The sequence below is a fragment of the Epinephelus fuscoguttatus genome, linkage group LG22 (assembly GCF_011397635.1).
Source record: "Epinephelus fuscoguttatus linkage group LG22, E.fuscoguttatus.final_Chr_v1".
NCBI lineage: Eukaryota > Metazoa > Chordata > Actinopteri > Perciformes > Serranidae > Epinephelus > Epinephelus fuscoguttatus.
The window spans coordinates 25,785,718-25,810,085 of record NC_064773.1 but is presented as its reverse complement, the minus strand read 5'-3'; the positions used below and the strand labels follow the sequence as shown (position 1 = coordinate 25,810,085).

The following is a 24,368-nucleotide window of genomic DNA, read 5'->3' as shown; positions in this document are numbered from 1 at the left end:
TGAGGTTGTCGTGGCTGTGTAAAGGCAGGCGGTGATGGAGGGAGGGAGGGATGGATGAATGCATCTGATCCTCCCGTAGCCACTCATGTCAGTGTCAAGGCGGCGTGGCCAGAGAGAAGAGAAAGCAAGCGAGGAAGAAAGAGAAAGTCAATGCTGTCCGGTTACTAAAAGTTAAATGACCTGGGGGAGTGGTAACACTGGGATTCTGTCTAGAGCTGGGCAGATTTGCTCCACTTAACACCCCATTTCAGAGAGGGGTAAACACGTCCAAATAGATTAACGTATAGACGTCTGGTAGGGCTAACCAAACGCTGCTCTCTTCTCACAGATACACTCCGAGAGAGGCATGGAGCCTGAGTGCATCCTTTCTCCATTACAGGAGTGGTGAGCTGATGTTGGCTGACTTTGCAACATGAGCTTTGATGGACAGTGGAATCATTAATGTGTAATTTCTGTGTGTTTGTGTCAGAATGTGCCTTGTGAGTGTTTCCTTGCATGCCACTTTCACCACAGCGAGGGCTCACGCAGACCTGTGTGACATCACTGGCTTCAGACATTCCTGAAACTCACGAGATTAATTTTTTTTTTTTAAAAAAAAACACTCTCTTTCTCTCTCTCAGCTCCATTAAAACGAAGATGGGAAAGAAGGGGAGGGGGGGGATTTTTTAAAGTAATTAATGCTACACTTGCTCAATATTAATAGGAACAGTCTTGCATAAAATATAGCAGCTAAACCCCTATAATGCAGACAGTGGTGTAATTAAAGAGGAATGTGTAATAGAGCCTATTTATAGAATTAGAACTAACTGTTATCCAAAACGTCAGGCTCACCTCAGGTATTAGCACAGTGCCACTGAAATTATTAACACACGAGACAGAGGAGAGAAGTGTGCTTATGATACAATACATGGTGGAAATTGAACCTTGCCCTCGGGTCATGGCATACTGAGAACATACTGGTGTCGTGGGTTAAATATCAGGCAATTAAACTAACAAAGGGCAAAAGGACAGCGAGTGAATTTGGTGTAGGAGTGGAAGTGGGGGGAGCTGAACATGTGCCTGCATTCTCAGATAGGTACTCATAAAAATGTGAGATGTGTGACGCAATTATCTCTTAAACACCACAGTGAGTGAGTATGAACGGATTCTGGGTTAAAGGACAGTGCGTGGTTTCTTATTTTTACTTGACTTTTATTTTCACATGACTAGTTTTTTAAAATAATTATCAAATAAAGCCAAATAATTTTGCTTTTTTTTGCGCTAATTATCAGTAACATTTATGCTTGTGTGTTGCTGCATACAGTGCACACATAGATGCAGTATCAGCATCAGGAACTCACATGTGTCCTGGTGGGGAGTATCCGGGGCTGCTGTGTCCGTTGGTGTCCAGGTGGTCGAGTGAGCCGTTGAGACCCTCGTGAGCTGACTGCAACAGGGTGGGGGGACTGCCGCTCAGCGTGCCTGGGGGGCTGCCGCCCAGCAGCCCTGGTGGACTCCCTCCCAACAGCCCGGGTGGACTTCCGCCCAGCAGCCCGGGTGGACTTCCGCCAGCCAGGATGGACGGGTCTCCGCCGAGGAGGCCGTGGCAGCCCATTGGGCCCGTGGAGCTGCTGTTCATGAGGCCGGGGGTCCCCAGCAGAGGCAGGGAGGTCTCCGCCAGGGCAGCCTGCGGGAGAGAGAGGAGAGGAGGAGAAATAGTGAGGATTACAATTTGAAGGACGGTTGGTGAGAGGCAAGCTGCAGGTGGGGGGTGTGGAAAATGGGACAGTGAGAGAATGCTGGAGCTTTACATGAGGGCTGAGGGAAGATGGAGGACGGATATGAGGGCATAATCATGTCAAAAAAGGTTCAAGAGTGTATAGGAGGCAGGTGAGGTGTATGGAGAGAGTGATGCAAGAGGAAAACATGGCAGGTGAGGGAATGAGAAGATTTAACGCAGTAATTATTGAAACACAGTTGTCTCACACTAAACTTTTTTATTCTGTTGTAGGCTATTTTTCCCCCTGTGACACCCCGCTGATGACTGCCTCCCCCCAGCTGCCATTCATATGCCCTTGTGTGGTGTGGCTATTAAAAAAAAAAAAAAGTCCCCCAAAAACTTTACCTCCAAATAATAAAAACTCCTGACACTTTCGCCTGCTGCGCATTAAAGTTATATACAGTGATTAAATTTTTAAAGTTTTTGCCATGAGCACCTCGCCAGCGTACACTATGAAGCCAAATCATTTATGACAGCTTAGATAAATATTAATGCACATGCCCTTGCATTTGCACATGCCACTATCAATCTAGGGTCTGCTGCCACAGCTGAAAGAAGGGGGAGAAAGAATGGAAAGAAAGAGGGAGAGTTGCTTCCTGATTCGACCACAGGGTGGCCTTCTGAGTCTGACGGTGTACAGGAAAGAGAGGGAGGGAGAAAGAGAGAGAGAGAGAGAGAGGAGATACAGAAACACACGAGCAGAGAAAAGAGGCAGAAACCTGAGTTATAGAGAGAAAAAAAAAACTTGCTTGCTCTTATAAGTGCGAGTGCTAATGTGGAGCCCTATTGTTCACAGCAACCACACTCATTCAGTCACTCAATTGGTCAATCAGCCAGGCAGTAGTCCTGCCTGTCAATCAAACAAACAGGCAGCTGGGGAGTCTCTGAGGCGTTTGGTTCATACCTGTAAGCTGGCGTTTAGTGCAGTTCCGTAGCCAAGACTGGAGGGCAGGTTCTTGACAAGTGATGGGCTCCTGGATATGATGTAAAGAAAGAAACAAACAAAAAAGAAATTAGTTCACACTGTGATTTGATTTGGACATAATAATGTTATTAATTTAAACAGAAAATATAGCAGGAAGACTTTATTATACATAAAGAAAGAAACTGGGAGAAAAAGAGTGTGTTTAAAAAAGAGGGCTGAATTTGGGCCCTGTGATCCCCTGTGATCCTCTGGGTGTCATTGACCTTCAGATCTAGATCTAAGGAGGGGTGACAGAATTCGTACCCTGTGATCTTCTGCGACCTGCGTTTCTGGTACTCCATCTCATCTACCGTCCACACCGCCCCCTTCACGTTCTCCACGCGCACAAAGCACTTGTGCAGACTGAGGTTGTGGCGAACAGCGTTCTGCAGAGAGACAAGATGACACCCAGGTCAGAGGGATGAGGTAAAAATGAATCATATTCATTTATTAACCTTCGAGAAAAAGAAAAAAAAAAGACAGACGAAGGCTTGGAAATTGATTTTTTTTTCTTGCATTTTGAAGAAATTCTTAACATTCACGCACCATTGATTTAATTAGTAAAAATTGAGTGAGAGCGAATGCTCTTACAAGTCCTGCACACAGTACATATCAATCAGAGTAAGTAGGCTAAAAGGAGGTAATCAGCATAGCGAATGGCTTATGGTGGTGACAGAAGTGGTAATGCCGGCCTTGATAATGGTGATGTCAGTAACCCTTTCTGCTCCAGAAAAGCATTTCTCTTAATGGACACATCGCTTTAAAGATGACAGTATTGCAAGAAAAAAGACAGTCATCAGGAGGCCCTCGTGTCAGTGTGTGTGTGTGTGTGTGTGTGTGTGTGTGTGCCTGCAAGAATAAGGAGGATTAAGGTGAACTGTATCTGACATCTATATGTCCAAATATCCTCCATGTGGTGTCACATCTGGTGTTGAATACACGCTTACATGACACAATTATCTCTCCTCTGTCTTATCAAAGCTGTATTTAAATTAAAACAGGATATATCTTTCACACAGTACACCAGTAAGGTGTTTTCATTAATTACAAAATAAGGCAACCTATAGAGAAAAAAGCCCTCTTATATTACTATGACCATAATTAAAACATGCATCAGACTCTACAAATAATAACCTTGGCTTTAATATCCTTGCCTCTCATATTTATCATCTCCCTAAGCTTGGTGTGTACTGCTCTTTCTCCAAGAAAAAGGGATTCAAAAAAAAAAAGAAAAGAAAAAAACTCATAAGCAGATCTCGCATCTGACCTGAAAATCCCAGGATTTGATTGATCTTAATGCCCATGGCTCTGAATATGATAATTTTAATATTAATGAGCAAATGAGCAGTTTTATTATGCATGCTATATAGTTAGAACTAATAAGCTTCTGGGTGAGAGAAAAAGAGAGAGAAAGGAAAGCGGGGTGGGGTGTGGGGGTGTGGGGGGGGGGGGGCAGATCCCTCTTTTGAGCTGATGAGACCAAGCTGAGATATTAAACTACCTTTCATTTCTTTCTTTCTTTAGTTTCTTTTTTTTTTTTTTTTAAACAAATTCTCTCCGTTAATCAAATGACAAGCCCGTCGCTGATCATCCCACTAATGCTTACAAAGGGAATTGCGGCGCTGTGGGTGTAAATAGATCACCTTGGTTATTGTGCGGGCCGGGAGACAAGATATTTCTAATGTCATTGTGATATCATTGCTTTTCACAAGCAGCAAGAGCTTTTTTTTAAAAAAACATTTAAAATGCCACATATGCATGTGGTTGTGTTGTTCTGTGCTGCAAACAGCCTCTGAGAAACACATCTTGTCATAACATTATTACGCAGCAAAACACGGCGCGTTACTGTACCTAACAAACTGGAAAAGGGCACCGATCTTTTTGCATGCCCTCCTGAATTGGTGATCACACGCCCATGTGCTCATTTGCATCCCAAATCCAAATTAATTCACTTTGCTAAATCTAGTGCTGCGCCACGTCTTGCATACTGATGAGCGGCTGGTCGAGTTTTCCCTCCAGTCCTCTGTACAGCCACAAAGGCTAAAGGCGGCTAACGAATGACGCGCAGGGGCCACGGGATGAAACACTGGAGACAGTGACGCTCGGCGAGGCTTTCTTTATCAGCGCGCAGACACACTTCTGGTGAAAACGTGCTGCTAGGAAAGACATTTTTTACCATCTTTGTGGAGGCAGACAGGACAATAAAGTTGTAGGGACAGATATACAAATGGGCCCTTTTGTGTGGGTAAATAAAGAGCGCTCCCTTCATGACAGGCCAATTCTCACTGTCCTCCCTGCTTTAGTTCCACGTGAACACACCCTTAACCCCTCTCTTAGACACAGTTTATGTGTTTGTACATGGGAGCGCCTGAGAGCATGCATCTCTGGCCTGCCCCCCCTTCAAACAGCTGAGAGCTGGTTAACAGGCAAACAGCCATCTTTCGTCCTAATTAACCAATGATATGCGAGAGAAGGTGGTTTCAGGAGTAGGAGGTGGGGTGTCTCTCTTAACAAAAGGTGCTGATGATGGAGTGGCTGCTGTATAATTAGTGCATCACAGCCCTCTCCTCTCCGCGCCAAGCCTCCGCTATTAATTGCACCAAATTAGAAAACGATATCTGAGGCAGAATAATTCCTTCGGCTGTCATTTCCAAACAGAAAAGGCGGAATGGCGGAAAAAATAAATAAAAGGGAAGAATGGGCTCTATTCAAGAGGAAGGTTAGAAAGAAGGGGAGAGGAGTGTGAATCACTCACTGCTGGGTAAATATATGCTTTCTAAAGGTTTCTGACTCCAGCTAGAGGAAGGAGTAGTCTTTACTGTAAGAGGAGTGAAAGGGCGCAGCGAGGTGGAAGTGGAGGTGGAGGGTTGCGCGGGGGCCGAAGGTTCATCAAGGTTACCTTCCAAGTTGCAGCATTGCGTCTGAAGTAGGCGAACGTGCGTGTGAACCAGCTGTAGATTTCATTAAGCGTTAACTGCATGTCGGCAGAGTCCATGATAGCCTGAAATGAGATGACATCAAATAATGGTTTACTAACGAGACCACGTAACTGACACACACACATACACACACACCAACGGATTGCGAGAGCTGCCATGATTCATGCAGCAATTAATTTTAATCTAATCAGGCAAAGTTAATTTATTTCCCACTCACCTGTCTTATGAGGGTTGCATAAGTAAATGGCGGTCTGACATCTGCGTTCTTATAAAACTCGTAGTTTGGGGCAATCTCTGGAAAAATAAATACTGTGTCACCACCTGAAATAATTGGTAAATTTTTATTCCTTTAGGTATTGAATTTACTCAAGGTTTCATCAAATTAAAAGGGGGGAGAGAAAGAGGGGAGGAGGGGGGGGACAAAGAGGATAGGGGTGGGGGGTGGGGGGTTAGAGGGGGCACATCAAATCAGCATTTTCTATGTCTAACAAAATGCATTTTTAATTAATCTCTCTCGTGAGAGATCTTAAACACTAATACATCCATAAAATGAGATCCGTGTAGTTAGTTAGGGTGAAGTTGAATAATTTATGTGTCTTCACACTAAACACAGAGAGAGTAAATATAAACATCAAAGACGGACCGTTTAAAATGCAAAGCTTAACACATGGAATGTCTTAATGTAATAAATATTGTATTTTTGCACCATTATTTGAACTTAATTAACATTCATGTAATATTTATGCACAGAGGAAGTTCTTGTCTATTTACATATAGAGTGATTAAACACAGGCTTGCTTTTATAAACCCACCAGACGTCTCACATTGGTAAGACCAACAAGCCTCTGTGGTTGTGTGTGTGTGTGTTTCTGTCAGTGTTCACGTGTGTGTGTGTGTGTGTGTGTGTGTGTGTGTGTGTGTGTTAAAAAAAAGTACCAGAATACCATTATGGGTTGAGTACTATTAATAGTGCAGTGTTCAGGGCTGAGGCATCACATGTAATTTGAAATTACAACAATATAGTGTCATTAAATATGAATGGAAATTCAGTTTTAAAGGGAGAAATCTGTGTTAAGTCAACAAATTTTTAGTTGAATTTTAATCCACGATATGATTCAAAAACAGACCAGACTGTAAGCTACATTAAAATCTAATAGCTTAATGTCTTTATTTATCAGTGTATGTGTGCAGCACTCAATTTAGGAGGTGAATTTCCTCACAATAAACACTGTCATGTTGTGAAGAGATCTGCTTGAAGATGAGCTGTGCTGCTGACCCAACATGTGTGTGTCTGTGTCATGTGCAGTGCTGAGTAGTTGGTCCTACCTGACGACAGAGGCATGGAGTATTTGTCCGAGTGGCGTCTACGCATGGCTCCCATGCTGGGCACGTTCGCTCCTCCCAGTACTGACGGCACCTGGGGCATGGCGGCCATGGGTGTGATAGGTGCTGTGGGTGTGGTGGGGGTCTGAGGTAAGTTGGGGGGTGATGCCGAGGGCAAGTTCTTCGACATGGTGACGCTGGACACCAAGTTGAGCTGGGGCGGAGGAAGACGGATTGTGGGTGGAGAGCGGGGAAAGAGACAGATACGAGTAGCAGGGAGGAGGGAGGGAGGGAGGGAGAGAGGAAGGCATTATTTTGTGGTTTCTCTGACAGAGCCGAGTGTCTGCTCTCCTCCTCTCTAACACAGCTGTGTTTCCACTAACAAGGCTCGTGGAGAGGAGCCAGCCCATCTCCACTAATTACAACCACCAAATTGTATCATAAGAATTCTAATTAGAGCACGCTGTTCAAGATTATCCAACGATCAGCCTCCGTGTTATCCCGGCCCCATCTCTCTTTATCTCTCTATTTATCACTCCCTCCCTCCCTTCCTGCCTCCCTCCTTCTCTATCTCCCCCACTACAACAACCCATAATCCTTTCACACTGAGGCAATGAGCTGGTAAAACCTTGTTTGCTGTCGGTCTGAACTGGGATACAGAGGTTGTCTGACCCTGGTCCAGAACCCCAACCCAACTCATGACATTATGAACTGAACTTTGTATTGTGGGCTTATAAAAGATATTGGCAGCAACTCCAAGTAAGAGCGGGCGAAATGGCCCAAATCTTCCATTATTATTATTTGTATTGGTAGTTTTACATCACAGTAATGGTAAATATATCACAATACAGTTATTTTTCTGTGAATTCAGTGAAGAAATGGTTTAAAATAACCATGCTCTACTTCATCGCATTTAAGATTATTTTCTTCTTTTGTTTGCAACTTCCATACAAACAAAGAACTGCCTTATGTGAGACAACAATTCAGCCTGAAAACAGTGAAACTAAAATTCTTTCAAAATGGGAACTTTAAAGGAATGCTACACCCGCAACATGACCATCTGTATGTTAATTACTCATCCTGTGTTACCTTGAATTTGTGAAGAAAACTTTGTTTCTCTTGCGTGCCTCCACAGTGACAGGGAATCCAAAAAGGCGTACAATCTTCATGAACTGAAGTAAATGGGTGCAGCTTTTAATGACAGCCAAACTATATCAAATCATCCATTTACAAACACTTACACAACTCCTGCAGTACACATCACTACAAACAGTCTCCTGCACAGCCGAATAGTGTCCCTGGGCACATGTATGCATTTAAAGTCTGCTCAAGCGGAGCTCATACACACATAAATGTCCATAACGTTTTGGCAAAACGCATGTGTTCAGAAGAACTGAGCATGCAGCTGTACAAATGAGACTTGTATTATACTGCACAAGTTGTGTAAAGGTTTGTAAATGGATATTTTGATGTAGTTTTGCTGTCGTTAAATGCAGTCCCCAATGACTTCAATTCATGAAGAATATTAACCTTTTTTGGATTCTTCGTTCACCATGGAGGCATGCAAGAAAAACAATGTTTTCTTCACAAATTTAAGGTAACATGGTGAGTAACTGATGAACAAATGATTATTTTGCAGGTGGAGTATTCCTTTAAGGTTCCTGAGAACATGTCTGCCCAGATAAGTTACCTTGTGAGGCAACAGCATTTGCAAAATCAGGCAAGAATGCAACCCTGGTTTGCTACATAGTCCACCCCTAATAAAGCGCCTGTGGTGGAAACACTTTTGCCCAATCTCTACTGATGGACACATTTCAGTCATCACACAGTATATACCATCATATTGCCAAACCCTAACTCCACCTCAGCCATGAGTCCTTCTACTTTAAGTGGAACCAGTAAATGTGCAGCGGAGAGTGATAAACAGTTAACTGCTTATTCATAGTAGACTAATTCTGATCAAAGTGATAAAACATCATCAACAAAACAACTGGAAGTCACTATTACAGCTGCAGATGATTCCTCCTTGTATCACAAGTGGTAAAAGTTCTGTTCTTTCCCTAAGGTTGAGAAGACAAGTGAAAAAACCCTGCGTGTACAGTTATGCTGACTCCAGACACACTCGCATTCACTCTGTCTTTGTCTCCTCCACTCCTTCAACATTAGGGACCAGAGAGTGCTCGTCACCTCTGGCACGAATGCCAACTGTGCTCGCTAATCGTCCGGCTTCTCCACCACTTTTGCGTTTGCTTCCCAAATCTCATGTGAGAGGCTCTAACCGACTGGAAAATTCCTAACTGACCTTTTAGTCTCTGCGCTAATTTAGTTGGAATGGTAATGACATCGTTACATATTCAAACCAAATTGCCTTAATTGTGAGTCTACAAGTGGAATGCATTCGGTGCGAGAGTTTGAATTAAAACCGACTTGAAAGAAGGGAGGGAATGTGGGGCCGAAGGCGCTGAGAGATGGAGGGGCGAGGGCTGAGGAGAAGGTATTGGCGGTCATTTGTGGCGTGTGTTGATAAATACGATAAAATGTCAAGTTTGAGAGACTCCGGTGGATGTAGGGGTTTTCAGATGATAATTATATGCCCACTTAGCTGTAATGAGCTGCTACAGTGATGGGCTGGGACAAGGGCTGGCTGCATGTACTGTACAGGCCTCTGCTGAGTGCAGAGAATGAGGATATATACATGTTGATATCAGTGGGGCTGATTGATACCACACAGTCAGTTCATACATCATCTAACTAAAGCCTTATGAAGGACAGCCCATAACACAAACACACACTTGACCACTATTATTAATTCATTTCATGGAAGTATGTCATGTGCAAATTAACTCAAAGTGGTTTTCTTCTTAACTGTGTTTGTGTAATGTGTTCATTCCCTGCATCCTGCTACACCCTGCACCCAAACCAGACACTGAGCTGTGAAATACCACCAGCCTTTCCCTCAACACACTCACACACTGTACGGCAGGAAACACCACAAAATATGCAAACTAAATTCAAAATAAATGCCTTTCATGTGTGTGTATGGGCATGTATATTTATAATGTTAAAACATAATTTCCTGTCCTTTTTTGCCGCCTCTTCACCTACGAGACATGGCAACAAGCGTGACATGTTTGCAGGCGTGCAATCCCATTTTTTTTTCAAAATAGAATTGATTACAGTCAAACGGATGGAGGAGTGAGCACTTTGTCACCCCTCACTCATCTGAATACACACCCAAGGTTGAGAGCAAGAGGGAGAAAGAGAGAAAGAGAGAGAGAGAGATCTTATTATTCAGAACTTGCAGCCTTGCTAACTTTGATTCTCATCCATCCATGACATGGCCAAAAGGTAGCATTTAATGAAGTGCAATTCAGAGAATAAATGGGGTCATATTGGAGACAGTGCACCGGTGTCTTGTATTCGTCTGGCACTGGTTCTTTCGTGGGCCTCGCTAATGAAAAAATAGGACTTACTTCCAGCCCCGATAGGCTAACATGGACTATTCATATTTATCAAATGTCTTGGCTGCTTCTATCCTGCTCCTGTGATTCTACTGAGTGTAAATCCAGGCTGCCATTTGAAATCCATCCATCAATCTACACACACATGCATATTTGTTGCCTGCACAGAATCTTTATCTTATCTCCCCTTACAAAAAAAAACAACAACAAAAAACGGGGGAGCCTTAAAACTGAGGACTTAACTGTTCGTTTAAGAATTCCGTCTGAATTGCCCCCACCATCAAATGCAATTAGCTGCTCTTTCATGTGTGCTTTATGTAATGCAATACTTCATTAGCATCATTCATTCATATTCAGGCATGGATTATAGGCTGCAAATTCTTTATTGGACGAGATGGAACCAAGCTGCTGGAGTTTTGAAGATTAAAAAAAAAAAAGCTACAGAGAGAGAGAAGGAAAGAGAGAGAGAGAGAGAGAGAGAGAGAGAGAGAGAGAGAGAGATTGAATAATAAAAAGGGAGTTTGATTCCTGATGGAATTATGGGATAATTATGCTATCTTGTGATTATCTACATTCTATGATGAGAGGTGATGAGGAAAATTATTCTATTGAAAGTAGGCACTTACTAAGCAGCATGAACACGCTAACAATATTTTGCTCTCACATATTTCAAAACGTCCAAAACTGGGAAGAAATAATGTTTGCAAAAATGTATCATCGTAATATTAAATTCAAATGCTGGGTTGGGAGAAATGCATTTATAATCAATCAAAAAGTAAAAGGCGACAGAAAGAAAAACGCAGAATGACATCATTTTCCGTCTTCTATGACCCCTTTCACAATTTTGGGTTTTATATTTTTTTTTTCTGTGACCAATTTCAGCAGCCCTGCGGGTATTTATGTCAACATCACACCATCTTCACCACTCAGCTGTAATTTTCAGGTGTTTGTTGTTAAAATGACATATCTTCTCCTCTCTCATTCCATGTTGGAGTGCCGCTGCGGCCACTGAGCCAAACAGTCATCAGCAGCCAACAGGTTGTTTTGGCTATTATATCTATCACAAAGAAATGACCCTGCATTTTAGCCAAGGACTCTGCCGCTCTGCTGTCTAATACACTTCCAAACTCTATTGTCCTCTCACGCCGCACAATACCTGATAAGGAGCAGATATAACTCGGTATTACAAATCCCATTCCCCCCTTTCATCTTCTGTCACTCACTCGGCACAACTGCCGGCTGGTTAAACTGTTTCATTTTCTGTGTGGGGGGCCTGTTTACGGTAGCCGGAGCAATATGCACTCACTGGTTTGGGAGATGACTTGGGTTCCGAGGGCCGCATGTGCAAGTGGGCCATCATCGCCTGAAGACGCTCACGTTCTTTAGAAAGCTGTTAAGAGAGGAGAAGAAGAGAGTACATTAGAGTAGATTAGAGGAGAGGAGTGCAAAAAAAGGAGACAAAGGGATGAGAATAAAGAATATGAGACATGAGATTGGAGTGGCAGAGTGAGAAGACAGACAGATAAAAAAAAGGTTTCATGTGAAGCGAGTGAGGAAAAGCTCTGCTGGTGATGTAAGGAGAATCCGAGCGGCTGGGGGGAAGGAGAGGGTGCAGACAGGTCAGGCAAAACAAATAGCATTTCATCTTTTTGTCAATAGCAAAATTTAGGTCAGCGAGACTCTGACAGTAACAAGCTAGTTGGGCCATAAATTAGGTGGTCCTGAGTGTCTGCTCAAAGTCCTGTGGACACTGTTAGGGGGATGGAGCGCAGCCAGCAGCTGCTGAGAGGTGAAGGGGTCTTCCAAACAGGGTGCCAGGCGGCCCCGCCTCCCTGGTCCAGTTAGTGGCCCCAGCCATCGCCTATCATCAATCTAATTCACAGGGAGTGACAGGGACTGGACCATGTGAAAGCCTCAACAACCCCCCCAACACACACACCCCCTTAATATACACACACATGAAGCAAACACACAGGGAAACAGACAAGCAAGTAGGCGTGCACACACACAGAGGTGCACACATACACAGAGCTGGGCCTCATTACTAGTGACGGCTCCCGTGGAAAAAAAAAAAAGAAGAAGAGAAAGAGAGGGATGGTGGGAGTGAAAGAGAAAGGCAGAAAAGAGAAGAGACAGGACAGATAACACAAGTGCACCACTGTAATTGGTCACACTGTAAAGAGCAAGCTTCAATAGCTTTGTGTTTGAATGAAAAACAAAACACAGAAAATGAAATAAATAACATAAATCCTTTTTTTAAAACATGCCAACAGAATTTATTTACTTTTAAGACCAGATGCCTAACAATTAGATGCAAACTGTTTATCAGACCAGAAAATAACTAGGCGGGAGGAAATGCTTGGCTTCAAGCAGGCCTTAAGATTCTGGTAGAGAGCAAGGGCGAAGGGAGAGAACACTATGATGCACACTTTTGCTATCATATTCCTAATATTGTCACAGCGTTGATCTCATTTTATTAACAATGACTTTACATCTGACCCAAAAGATGCGACTGTGCAGAGTACACTGGCCTGGTTTCAACTGGCAGACTGAAGATTTCCAGCTGGCACTTTGTTCGAGCCTACTTTAAAACATACGTATCTATTTGTTTCTAAAGGAAGATGGGCGCTTGTCGGCAGTGCTGAGTAATAATGTCGCTCAATCAGCGCTCTCATTATCTAGCCAGCATGACTTCTTAATAAGGTCACGCTCCACCTACTGAAAATAGTTCCCTCCTTTTGAGCTTTCTTCAGGTGCAAAGTGCAGTTAATTAACACAGCAGACCGGGAGAGATGCGCTCGCAATTAATTGGAAAGAAAAAGAGGAGGAAGGAAAAAAAAGAAAGAAAAAGAAAGCAGAGAAAATAAAGCACACGCTTAATTCAATTAAAACAGCCATAATGGCTTTCGTTGTAAGACCTGAGGATTCCTTTGTTTAGTGGCTTTGTTGAATTCAGCAGGTCCTGCTTGTCTGGGAGTATTAAGCGGACCGCAGTATGGCCTTTCTCTCACTCACGTAACTTTCAAAAAATTTTTGTTTTGACTGGATGATAAGTAACTTGAATGAGAAATGAGTTACGGCAGAAGTTGACAATGGTGAAAATGTAACAATATATGAGGCTTTTTGTTCCAACTCTACACCGAGGAGAGTTTTCGCTCTTTCTTACTTGACAGGAAACTTACTTGTATTTCCAGCTGCTGTACGACTTGCATTTGGACTCTACACTGGGCTGTGCTCCGATCATCGAGGGCATGTTCGCTGTTTAAGTGCCTGGAGGTGGGAGGACACAGACAGACAGAGAGAGATGTTACTCACCATCTTTTACTACTATGAGACATGTCAAAGACAGCAGAAATCCTCATTTTCACCATGATCAAAATTGTGGAGGATGATAATTACAGTATCATCTTCACCACTGTTTTGTTTTCATGATAATATTTCTATACTGGGACAATCATCTATAGGATACTGTTAGGCACCATTGTTCTGCTCTGAAATGAGGTAATTAGAAGTAACATGACGGTGTGTGGTGCCATGTTTAACATGACAATAGGCCTGCGCCAGTTTAGATGGCTAACTTCAGTGCCACCCTGAGCGCTGCTTTCTGCAGAGAATAAAAGATGCTAGCCCAGCAGAACGGCTTTGTCTCCTTCGTTTACCGAAAACAATACACACAATTTAACACCGGCAACATTTGACACACAAAAGCAGCTCTTCAACTGAAGGTGCATTATCCCGCTGCAGACATATTAAATGTATCTGGTGTGTTCGCCTCATTAGAAGAAAAAGGCAGCCAGACAGCCATAACAGTCAATGAGGGTTTTTGTCTTGATTGGATTTCGTCTGTAGGACACAAAAGAGCCTCGCCATTAAGATAGACCTTTATTCCTGGTAAAGCACACATATGCAGATACACACACACACACACACACACACACACGCACACAAATATGGGGCGAAAAGGGGTTTCTAAAGTGTTGTGATGCTGGGTAATGAGCCTCTATCTAAATGATCATTGGTGACAAACTCACAAAGCAAGCTTTGAGGAGGCATGCTTATGAAATGCCAGAGCTGCCACTTTATCTCCAGTAATTATAGGTTAGCTTGCAGACCCTTCAATGATCATTTACAGCGCTGCCTCCAGTGCATTAGAGGGAGTACAAAATATCTCTCTCTCTCTCTGTCTCTGGCTTTATCTAAGAACACACACACTCGCTTACATTATCATGAACTTGCACAAACACTGATTGGCGCACACACACACACACACACACACACACACACACACACACACACACACACAGAAATGCACACTCCCCAACACATATTCCTCTATTCTCTTCCAAACCCCTCACTTCTTGTTTATCTGCAATGTGCAAAACAAGAACTCATTGAGCCGGCTTCTCTTGGCCTGCCAATCAAAAGCTGAATAGAACATTTGTAATCACAATAGCTCTGTACCTTTCAATTACACTGCGAGCATTTAAAAAACCATTCCATCTCATCCCTGCTTATACTTTTGTAACCATTTCAGGTCTAATGCTTGGGATATTTTTTTTTCATTATAAATCAAGAATGAGGTAGCATTAGAGGAAGGAGGGGTGGGGAGTGGGATGGATGAGGGATAGCGGCGAGGGGAGGGACGAACTGGTGGATTTCTCCAGCCCTGTGCCTAATTGCTGTTTCAGAATGCGCATGCAAAAAGGGGGCATTACATTAATCATTTAATCACGTCCCTCGCAGGATGAGGGAACTAATGTTGCAAATACCCTTTTCATTTCACTGCCCATAATGCTATCTTATGCACTTGATGTATGGCGTGTGTCATGAATTACAGCTGCTTCAAAAGCACAGAGCGGGCTGCTCGCTGTCCCTGAAGATACCTCATTACAAAAAAAATGGGGGGGGGGGGGAATCTTTATCAAGTTTGCCTCTCATCGACAAGCAGCTTGTTTTTCTTGTATTTTGTCAATGCGTGTTTGTGCGTGTTTGTGCCAAGGCCTGTCAACAGGACTTGCTCTTCCTCCACACACACACACACGCCTTCTACCGCTGGCCAGTTAGCAAGGCGATTACAGCTAGATTACTACATGCATTTATGAAATATTCAAATGGCAGCATGTCCTACTGTGCATTAATAATGCCACACAAAGACAAAAAGGAGGAGGAGGATGGGGGACACAGACGGGCAGACTGAAAACAATAATGAAAGAACACCTTATTTACTGAGATGTGGGCAAAAAAGTACTTTGTGGCTCTCTCTCCTCTTCTTTAATTACAAAAAAACCCTCTTACTAGCATCTCCTATTTTATCTCCCTCCATCCCTTCTCTCTTAAATTATTTCTATCTTTTATACTCATAAGAAAATTGTCATTACGCTGTAGCTCTGATCCTTGCTGCCTTTTGGTTGTTGTGATTATAAACAAATCTAAATGACCTGTAGGTGAAAATGAACAACAATAGTAAACAGAAATACAGAGTCAGAGTGACTCATCTTAACTGCAATCATTTAAACGTTGACGTGGAGGATACATGTCACACTGTCAGGCCTGGCTCCTGTTTATGTTTACTGTTCATGCCTCATTTCAGAGGAGCATTGATTTCTGCCTTGAAGAGGGAATTACTCATGTGATGAAGGCCATGTGAGATCAGGGGAAGAAGGCATGGAAATGGAGATTGAGAGATGTGGCAAACGTGGAGAAATCAGAGCAAATAAAGAGACAAAGGGAGGGATAAGGAGAGGGCGAGGGGGGAGGGAGAGGTGAGACACAGACATTGATAAAGATTTCTTTTTTTGTTTACTGGATGCTGCCGTTTCTCTCCTCTCCCTAACAAAACATCTCAAAGGTTTTGCCCCACAGCTGTGTATATTAATATGTATAGGCCATCAACGTCCACTAAGGGCCCAATAATAAATCTACTCAAGCCAGCATATATGGATGATACACTTCTGCTAATTGTGTGTGTGTATTATCAGGGGCTACATAGGCCCAGCAGAGAGCGGCAAGTTAGGCCCACTAATGTGCACGTGACACACAAACACACACCAATATTAAATTAAGTCAGACTAATGTACACACATATACAAAGAAAGCACCTAGTGGAATGCATAAACAAGTGCATATACACAAGCATGCAAACACACACACGCACACACACACTCTCCCCATGGTGGTGGTGCATAAGTAATGCCCTCCGTTTTAAAGGTCTTGTCACACTGCAGCAGACATGTGGAGGGGTAGAGGGGAGCTCAGCTATCCAGGGGCCAGGGGCCTGCCTGCCTCCACAGTGTGTGTATGTGTATGTGTGTGTGTGTGTGTACATTATATAGAGACGAAGACACTTGGCTGCTGCCTTGTGGGTTTAATTAGCAGTGGGTTACAGACACCAGCGTTCACGTTGGCGGCTGAGCTTGCCATTTTAACATGGAGCCTGCCTTCCTGCCAGTAATAAGGAGAGCAGATGGGTGACAGAGAGTGGAAGAGTTAAGTGTGTGTGTGTGTGTGTGTGTGTGTGTGTGTGTGTGGGAGCAAGTATCTGTTTATGTGTAGATAAGACTGTATCTTATCAAGGTGGGAGGATATTGATATTTGAGGTGAAAGGGCAAAGTTGGGGGGACGAGACATGAGAAGAAACATCACACTGGATATAATATAATCATGTTTGTTCTTCTTTAAAGCTTGAAATCAGGAATGATTTAAAGGGATAGTTCAGATTTTTTGAAGTGGGGCTGTATGAGGTACTTATCCATAGAAAGTAAATTACATACAGTAGATGTCACGCCCCCAGTTTAGAGAAGCAGGCTGGAGTCCGATATGGAAGCTAAGCAATCTAATTCTGTGGACGAGTCAGCAACAATTTTTTTTTAGCCACCTAAAAAAAATCAATATCAGTTTGCGTGTACGCTATATTGAGAGCGTTTTCACTGCCTTACCTTAATGTCAAACAATAATTTCCGTCTGGGAATCGAAGCTGTTATATCGCTCTCTTGAAAGCCAAACTCCATTGAGAAAAACAGCAATTTAACATTGCTGAACACAGGAGCTGCTGGTCTACCACTGCCTCGTTCAGTGACTTTGTATGTATTGCTCTGTGACTCAAGCATTTTCAAGGGTCAGTTTGGATTCACCAAAGTCACACTATAACACAAACTAACTAACTGATCAAAGCAGTGGTGGACCAGCAGCTTCTGTGTTCAGTGAGCTAAAATAACGTTTTTTCTCAATGGAGTCTGGCGGCTTTGATGAGAGCATAAATGGGGAACTGAAGCTGCTAATGGCTTCCCCGTCGAAACAGGCTGTCTGATGGAAAGGTGAAGTGGTAAAAATACTCTTAATATAGCGTACAATTAAAGTGATATTGATGTTTTTCGGTGGACTTTTTTTTAGGTGGCTAAAATAATTTTGTTGCTGACCCCCACCCTCAGAAGTACATTGCTTAGCTTATGTGGTGGTACTACTGCCTGCTTCTCCAAACTGGGGGTGTGCTAGCTGACATTTACTACGGATAACAAACTGACTATGGATAAGCACTTCATACAATCCCACTTCAAAAAATCCATAATATCCCTTTAAATCAATAACTGAAGTGGTCTATACAAGAACTGCACAAAGTAAGTAGGAGGTTTTGTACAGGCATGGCTTTGAACAAGTATGCAAATGATTCATATGAAGTGGTGAAATGTTAAAGCATTAATTGCACTGTCTATTTTTCATGTCTACCATAAAGGCTCCCCACAAAAATAGCTGCAGCATATGCACTAATAGCATTTATGTTTCACTGTCTCTCTTTTTCATGTAACTAACACAAATACACACACACACACACACACACAAGCCCCAACACCCACCACTCAAGAAACATTCCCAAGCAATATTATTTCATTTTGAACTTCAGAGAGCTAATTCAGGGTGCCAGCCACCTCGCGGCTACCTTTTCCAGGTGAGAACACTTAAAAGCGCACTGAAGAGCTATTAAATGCTGATCTTGACAAGTTTCTTCATGCAACAAAACAATAGATGACTAAACGTGTCACCGCCGCTGAGCTGAGCTCCTACAGCGAGCTACGAGACGCCAGCTTGACTTGGGTACCCCCCCCCAAATCCCCCTCCTACCCCACCTCCCCGCACACGTAACCCACTCCCAACTACCAACATCTAAACTGTCATCTAAATCTGACACCCGCTTTATGTAACCCCGTTTAAACTGTGCCTGCGTGTGTGTGTGTATGTGCGCACAGTGTGTGTGTGTAGCCGACTGGCATCTCCGGAAACATTAAAGAACTCCCTCTGACACCGACAATCACTGCTCCAAGGCACGCCACCGAGCAGCCATCTTTGTTCTGATGACGAGTCTGCCTTCTTTGTTGGTGCCTGTTTTTATGTGCTGGCTGGGTTACAGTATAGAGCCAGCCTCTGACTTGCAGGGATGTGTGTGTGTGTGTGTGTGTGTGTGTGTTGGGGGGTTAAGACGAGGGGGGGGGGAGCTGAACCAAGACACTGTTCTGTTTTGTAGCAGCCAATGTTCTGGCAAGTGTTCTTACAAATACCGTCTGCCAACCTGTGCTCTCGCTTTAAAGTTTGAAATCTACCTGTTTTCTCTCCGCCTGTCTTTCTCGCTCTCTCAGTTTGTCTTTACAACCATGCATCCTTTTGCATTGGCTTACCAGCTTACCGGATTCACAGGCACATCACTTTATGCGGTGCATCTCTGCCCCTCGCCTAAATAACTGAGCTAAGCTACCTAGACACAGTATCCTTAGAGCACACAGACTTAGGTTTTGTTTGCGTGTGAAGCGAGCGTATAGTGCAGAGGGATAGACTGATGTCTTCTTTAAGTAAGTGTACTGAGGTGACAGGACAAGATATCAGGAAACCTGCTAATCTGACACACGCTTGCCTTCTCACACACACATTTGTTCCCAAGCTGCAAGGCAAACTCTTCCACCTGGACTTGTGCACATGTAGTCCGGCTTGGACAATGCGTCGCACACAGCAAACCAGCTTTCCATAAGCGTGGCTTTCAGAATTATACTACATGATGCCTTTGGATGTACTGTGTCCTCTGTAGAGAACTGATATTGACATTGACATGTATGTGGCACATTTTCCACAGGGGATAAGCAAACACACTTGTCAGGCAATAGTTGGAACACATATTCACCTCTGATTCATTTAAATCCATCGCCGTCAATTATGGCTCCTTTGAGTGTACTGTATGCGTTGATAGAGTGTGAAAATGCAGCTTAATGTCATGTCTGGCTGCGTCTTTCAAAGACTGGTAAACACTATTTTTATTAGAGTCATTTCATTCCACAGATACACCTTTTAGCTTTAATTCACAAGCTGCTGTAGAATTAGCAAAGAAAAGCCTGACCTAAATCCTACAGCGGCTCCCCCATGGGTGGACTCGTTTCTTGTATCAGTACATTTTTTAGCTTTCTGCAACTTATTACAGTCGCTACTGTAGAGAAATGCATAATTTGGAAAATACGCCGGAACAATGTCCTGATTTCAATAGTTTATGTGAATTCACATGGACATTTACAGCCCGTGAAAAACACTCGCCAGATCGTTATTTCACAGTTAATTACAAATCTAATTAGAATATTCAAATTAAAGCTTTCCCTTTCTTTTCTTCTCTGTGTGAGAGCAGGGAGCCAGGGAAAGAGTGATAGTGAGAGTGAGAGAGGGAGAGAGAGACTCTCAGTGAGTGGCAATGTGATAACCTGTAATCGGCAGTGCTGCAAACACCTTCTTCCTTTGATGTCCCCCCACTAACATCCTGGCAACAAAGCCGGCCAATTACAAATGAGCTAATTAACTAAATTGTTGATGGAGCATGAAGAGTTAATTCGCTCTGGCGCCTGCACCATGACAACAGTGAATGGAGGCCTTTGTTGTGGAGGTAAGTGTGCGGCCGTGCGAGTTGCCATTAGCTTTTTGACGCTTTTTCACAAACCTATCAGGCCCTTCCATGCCAGGAAGGAGATTTGTTATGGATCAGAGTTGGTTTGAATCCTGGGCTGCCAGAGCTGAACCCTGTCAACTGGCTGTCTGGGAGGTCAAAATGCGCTCTTTGAAAGGCAGTGATGTTTTCTTTGTTAGGCCCCTCTGTACCCGCAGAAAGGGAGAGGACTTTTTGTGTGCTTCACAATAAAATAGATATTAGCTTCTTGTACAGACACACAAAATCCCACATGGTGTTAACAGGGAGAGGTGAGTGAGACATCTATGTCACTGCAGTGTGCTCTTACTTCAAAAACTGTCCAAAGTCCTCGCAGATATTCTCGCAGCCGGGCCACTTACACACGCCGTGACCGTACAGGGGGTGGGTCCCTCCGCTTTCTTCATGTAGTGAACTGAAGGAGAAAAAAAAAGAGAAAATAAGCAAACAAGACAGCAAAAATGAGGAAGGAGGGAGTAAGAAGGGAAGGGTAGCCTCGAGTTCATCTCAGAATCTGCAGAGGCTTGAGGTTTGTGTATGTCAGGTTATAATCAGTAAGAGAGGGGTCAAAACAGGTCAGTTCAGTTGAACTGTCCAAATACCAACTATAAGGAGGAGAGGCAGAGTCAAAGAAATCCAGAAATCATGACCTGGTTACTCAAGATAATCCACAGACCTTGTTGAGCGCAGTGTCATGTAGGAACTAGTTTTTCTCTGCTGAACTGCATCTGCCAGCCAAATCACTGTGCAGAAGGAAGTGTGCATCTACTCATGGATGAGAGACTCATGCTCTTGACAGTGCGAGATGTAAACACAAGTGATGTCCTCCTCAGTTTCACTGTAAAGTTAGCTAGCTTAGTGGTGCAAGGTGAGCTAGCAGCAGATGCACACTTCCTTCTGTGCAGTGATACAGTTGGTGGGTGTAGTTTGGTAGAGAGAAAGTAGTTCCTTCATGAAACTGCTCACAACAAGGTCTGTGAATTATCTTGAGTAACTGGGTCATGATTTCTGGAAAGAGACATTGCTGTTGAGTTTTTCAAATGTACTTTTTTGGTGCTTTGAGCACCACAAGCCAAGTGCCATCTAGTTCCATTATATTAAAGAGAAGGCAGACATCTCTACAACTGATAGCTCCAATACTTGGCAACTCACACCAAAACAATCTAGACTGATAAAAAGCACTACAGTTAAGAGGAAAAATATGTTTTTGATTTTGGGCTGAACTATCCCTTTAAGTAAGAGTCAGCGTAGACTAATGTGTGAGCGAACATCCCCAGTGGAAATCTAGAGTGAGCTGTAGCTTTGCCTCCACCACAGCCACCATCCCATCTTGTAAAGCCATTATGGGGAGGAGGGGTGGACGCTTTCAAGTAAACATTAAAAATCCAGACAGCCATATAATTTTCATCAGGAGATTAATACTCTGTGTAACTTATGTTCTTTGAGGACAATGGGGGCAGGGGTGCTCTGGCGTTTTTCAAATGGCACCCAAATAAGTTACGACCCTGCCTAGACAGCACATCCTATTAAAGATGACAGTTTAACCTTTAGGCTTGGCACTGGTGTGTGCATCTGTCTGTGCGCAAAAATGCGAACGGGAGTGCGTTGCGTACAGAGTATGTGTGTGTTTGTCTGCTTATAGGTTATGCCTGAGCATGTATGTGTGTGGTCGATGGCTATGTGCTTGCATGCCTGTGTGTGGCCCATGAATATTGTGCGTGTATGTGTGTGTGTTAGTGCTGGCAGAGCTCACACTGTGTTTTACAGAGGGGCTTTCCCCACATCGATCCATGGCATGTTAGTAAGCAGTGCTCCTGACAATACTCCTTGTTCGATCATTATGAGACACCACACACCCCTCGGGACACAGGCAGATAAAACGTCTTTTTTTCTCTCCCCCCCCCTTCTTCCTTCTCTTCTCATTCCCTTCCTACCTCTCTCTTTCTCTCTGTCTTCCTTCTAAAGGTATCTTTTTCAAGCCTCCTTTTAGTGGTACTGGAGAGATAGCATCTACTTTAAACCAATTACACAGCACTTCCACCTCCAGTGTGAGTCTCTACCAAGTATCCACACACACATACACACACCGCTATCCTAAGTCCTTATTATAATATCGCCCAAGAAAAGCCTTTGAATAATGCATGGGCCAGATAGGCAGATATGTGAACAGTCAGTGTTTTGGTGCTGGGTGCATTTAAAAAAGACGCCATCACAAGGATAAACATCCTGGAAACGCCACTCAAGGCATCACGTATTCTGTTTACATGACAAGCAAGCAAAGAAGGTAATTTTCAAAAGAGGAAAAAAAAGAGAGAAAGCACTAAATACTTAATGTACAAGGAGGTTACCTTGTCTTGCCTGCCAGAGAGGCTTGTTGTAAGTGCGTCTGCCTGCATGGCTTCCTCTCCCTGCTTTTGATATCTGTGTGCAAGCTAAGTGCGTTCAACGGCACACGTGGTCCCCTGGGAGAACAGGCTCTTTTTTTTCCCCCTTTTTTTGTTGTTGAATATTACCAAGACGCTAATAAACTATTGAACAAATAAACAAAACATCATGTTTTCCCTCTTGTAACGATGCTGGTATTTTAAACGAGGACAAACACTGGATTGGAGTGCACAGTTCTGATGTGTTCCTGCGTTGAATCGTGTTACAAAAACAACAAGCTTGTGTGAAGGGTAGCAAACTGTAAACTTTTCATCTTCTTCTCTGCCTTTTTTTTTTCCTTGGCGCTGCATCAGAAAAAGCTGGGTGGATTTGACAGTTCAGTTGTTTTACCTCTCTCGCTCCCTTTCCCGTTCCCGTTCCCTCTCTCTTCTGTGGTTGAGGGCGGGGGACTGTCCGTTGGCGATGGAATGGTGAGAGATGGGCGGCGACGCTTTGGCGGGATTGGAGGAGGAGGTAGTTGAGGAAGAGTTGTTGGTGGAGAGGTCGAGACCGCCGCCACCCCCGCTGGTTCCGGTGCCGCTGTTGCTGTGTTTGATGCCGTTGTCCTCCATGCCGTGACTGCCGCCTCCGGTCACGTCCTTCCACAACTGCTGGAGCTCGGCGGGGCTCAGGCCAGCTAGAGAAATCAAGACAGAGAGGAAAAGAAATGTAAACTCTAGTATCAGCTGTGAGACAAAAGCTGAAGCCTTTACTCTGCAAACTTTTTGCAACAGCCATAAAAGTTGTATAAAGCTGCATGACTCAAGGCCTTGCCCTCAGTGAGACTATCATCCTGCACTGCTTCACTGCAGACCTCAATCTGAACTCATGCTGTACTGCTCAATACAATGAAGTGTACTCTTCCTCTTTTGTTCCCAGTTAGGTTTAACCTGTTATCAGTTCACTCATCTAGTCCTCAGTCTCAAACATTTGTATGTTTTTGATGAGGACAAACTATAAAACTGTGATTACAGTGAATGTGTGCGTGTTCCCTCTGAGATAAACAAGCTTTGTCCACTGCTTGTTTTCAGCTTGCCAACCAATTAGGCAATATTCACTACTTTGATTTCGCTATAAACATCTCCCTGCCTGTTGTTTTCTGTCTGCGCCATTTTGGTGATAAACAACAAACATAGGTGTTTACTTGGCTCGGGAGAAGAAAATGGAGCTTGCTCTCCTCTACCTCTTTCTCTCTCTGTCCTTTTATTCTTCTGTTTCTCCGCTCCCTGGCTCTCAGTGAAGGCAGTAAACAACAACAACAACAACAACGACCGGGGAAAGAAGGAGGGGGCCGAGGGGAGCGGGGGAATAGAAACAGAGATGGAAAAAACAACAAACATAGGCAGAGCAGAGCTGAGAGAGAAACAGAGGTAGACAAAGAGAGCCACAATAAGACAAGGAGAGAGAGAGAGAGAGAAAGGAAGAATGGAAGACTAAACAAAACGATCATGTGGAGAGTTAGGGACAAAGTGGATGGCGGAAGAGCATACCAATGAGGGGAAGGCAGACAGACAGACATACTTAAGAGATAACGCAGGGGGTTCACAGGTGC

General features: G+C 43.6%; 1 protein-coding gene across 5 annotated transcripts in view; it reads right to left on the bottom strand.

Moving 5' to 3' along the window:
- Window positions 1–24,368, bottom strand: part of foxp2 (forkhead box P2) — a 139,819-nt gene that overhangs the window by 8,411 nt on the left and 107,040 nt on the right. For 4 of the 5 annotated variants that reach the window (XM_049566430.1, XM_049566429.1, XM_049566433.1 and 1 more), the window contains 10 exons: window positions 23,168–23,453; window positions 20,703–20,807; window positions 13,629–13,716; window positions 11,753–11,836; window positions 6,989–7,199; window positions 5,880–5,983; window positions 5,623–5,724; window positions 2,988–3,109; window positions 2,664–2,733; window positions 1,341–1,666 (listed from right to left, as the gene is read on the bottom strand). In XM_049566430.1, coding sequence (XP_049422387.1) covers window positions 1,341–1,666; window positions 2,664–2,733; window positions 2,988–3,109; window positions 5,623–5,724; window positions 5,880–5,983; window positions 6,989–7,199; window positions 11,753–11,836; window positions 13,629–13,716; window positions 20,703–20,807; window positions 23,168–23,453 — 1,498 coding nt within the window. The remainder of the gene's footprint in view (window positions 1–1,340; window positions 1,667–2,663; window positions 2,734–2,987; window positions 3,110–5,622; window positions 5,725–5,879; window positions 5,984–6,988; window positions 7,200–11,752; window positions 11,837–13,628; window positions 13,717–20,702; window positions 20,808–23,167; window positions 23,454–24,368) is intronic. The other variant, XM_049566432.1, reaches the window with a different exon arrangement.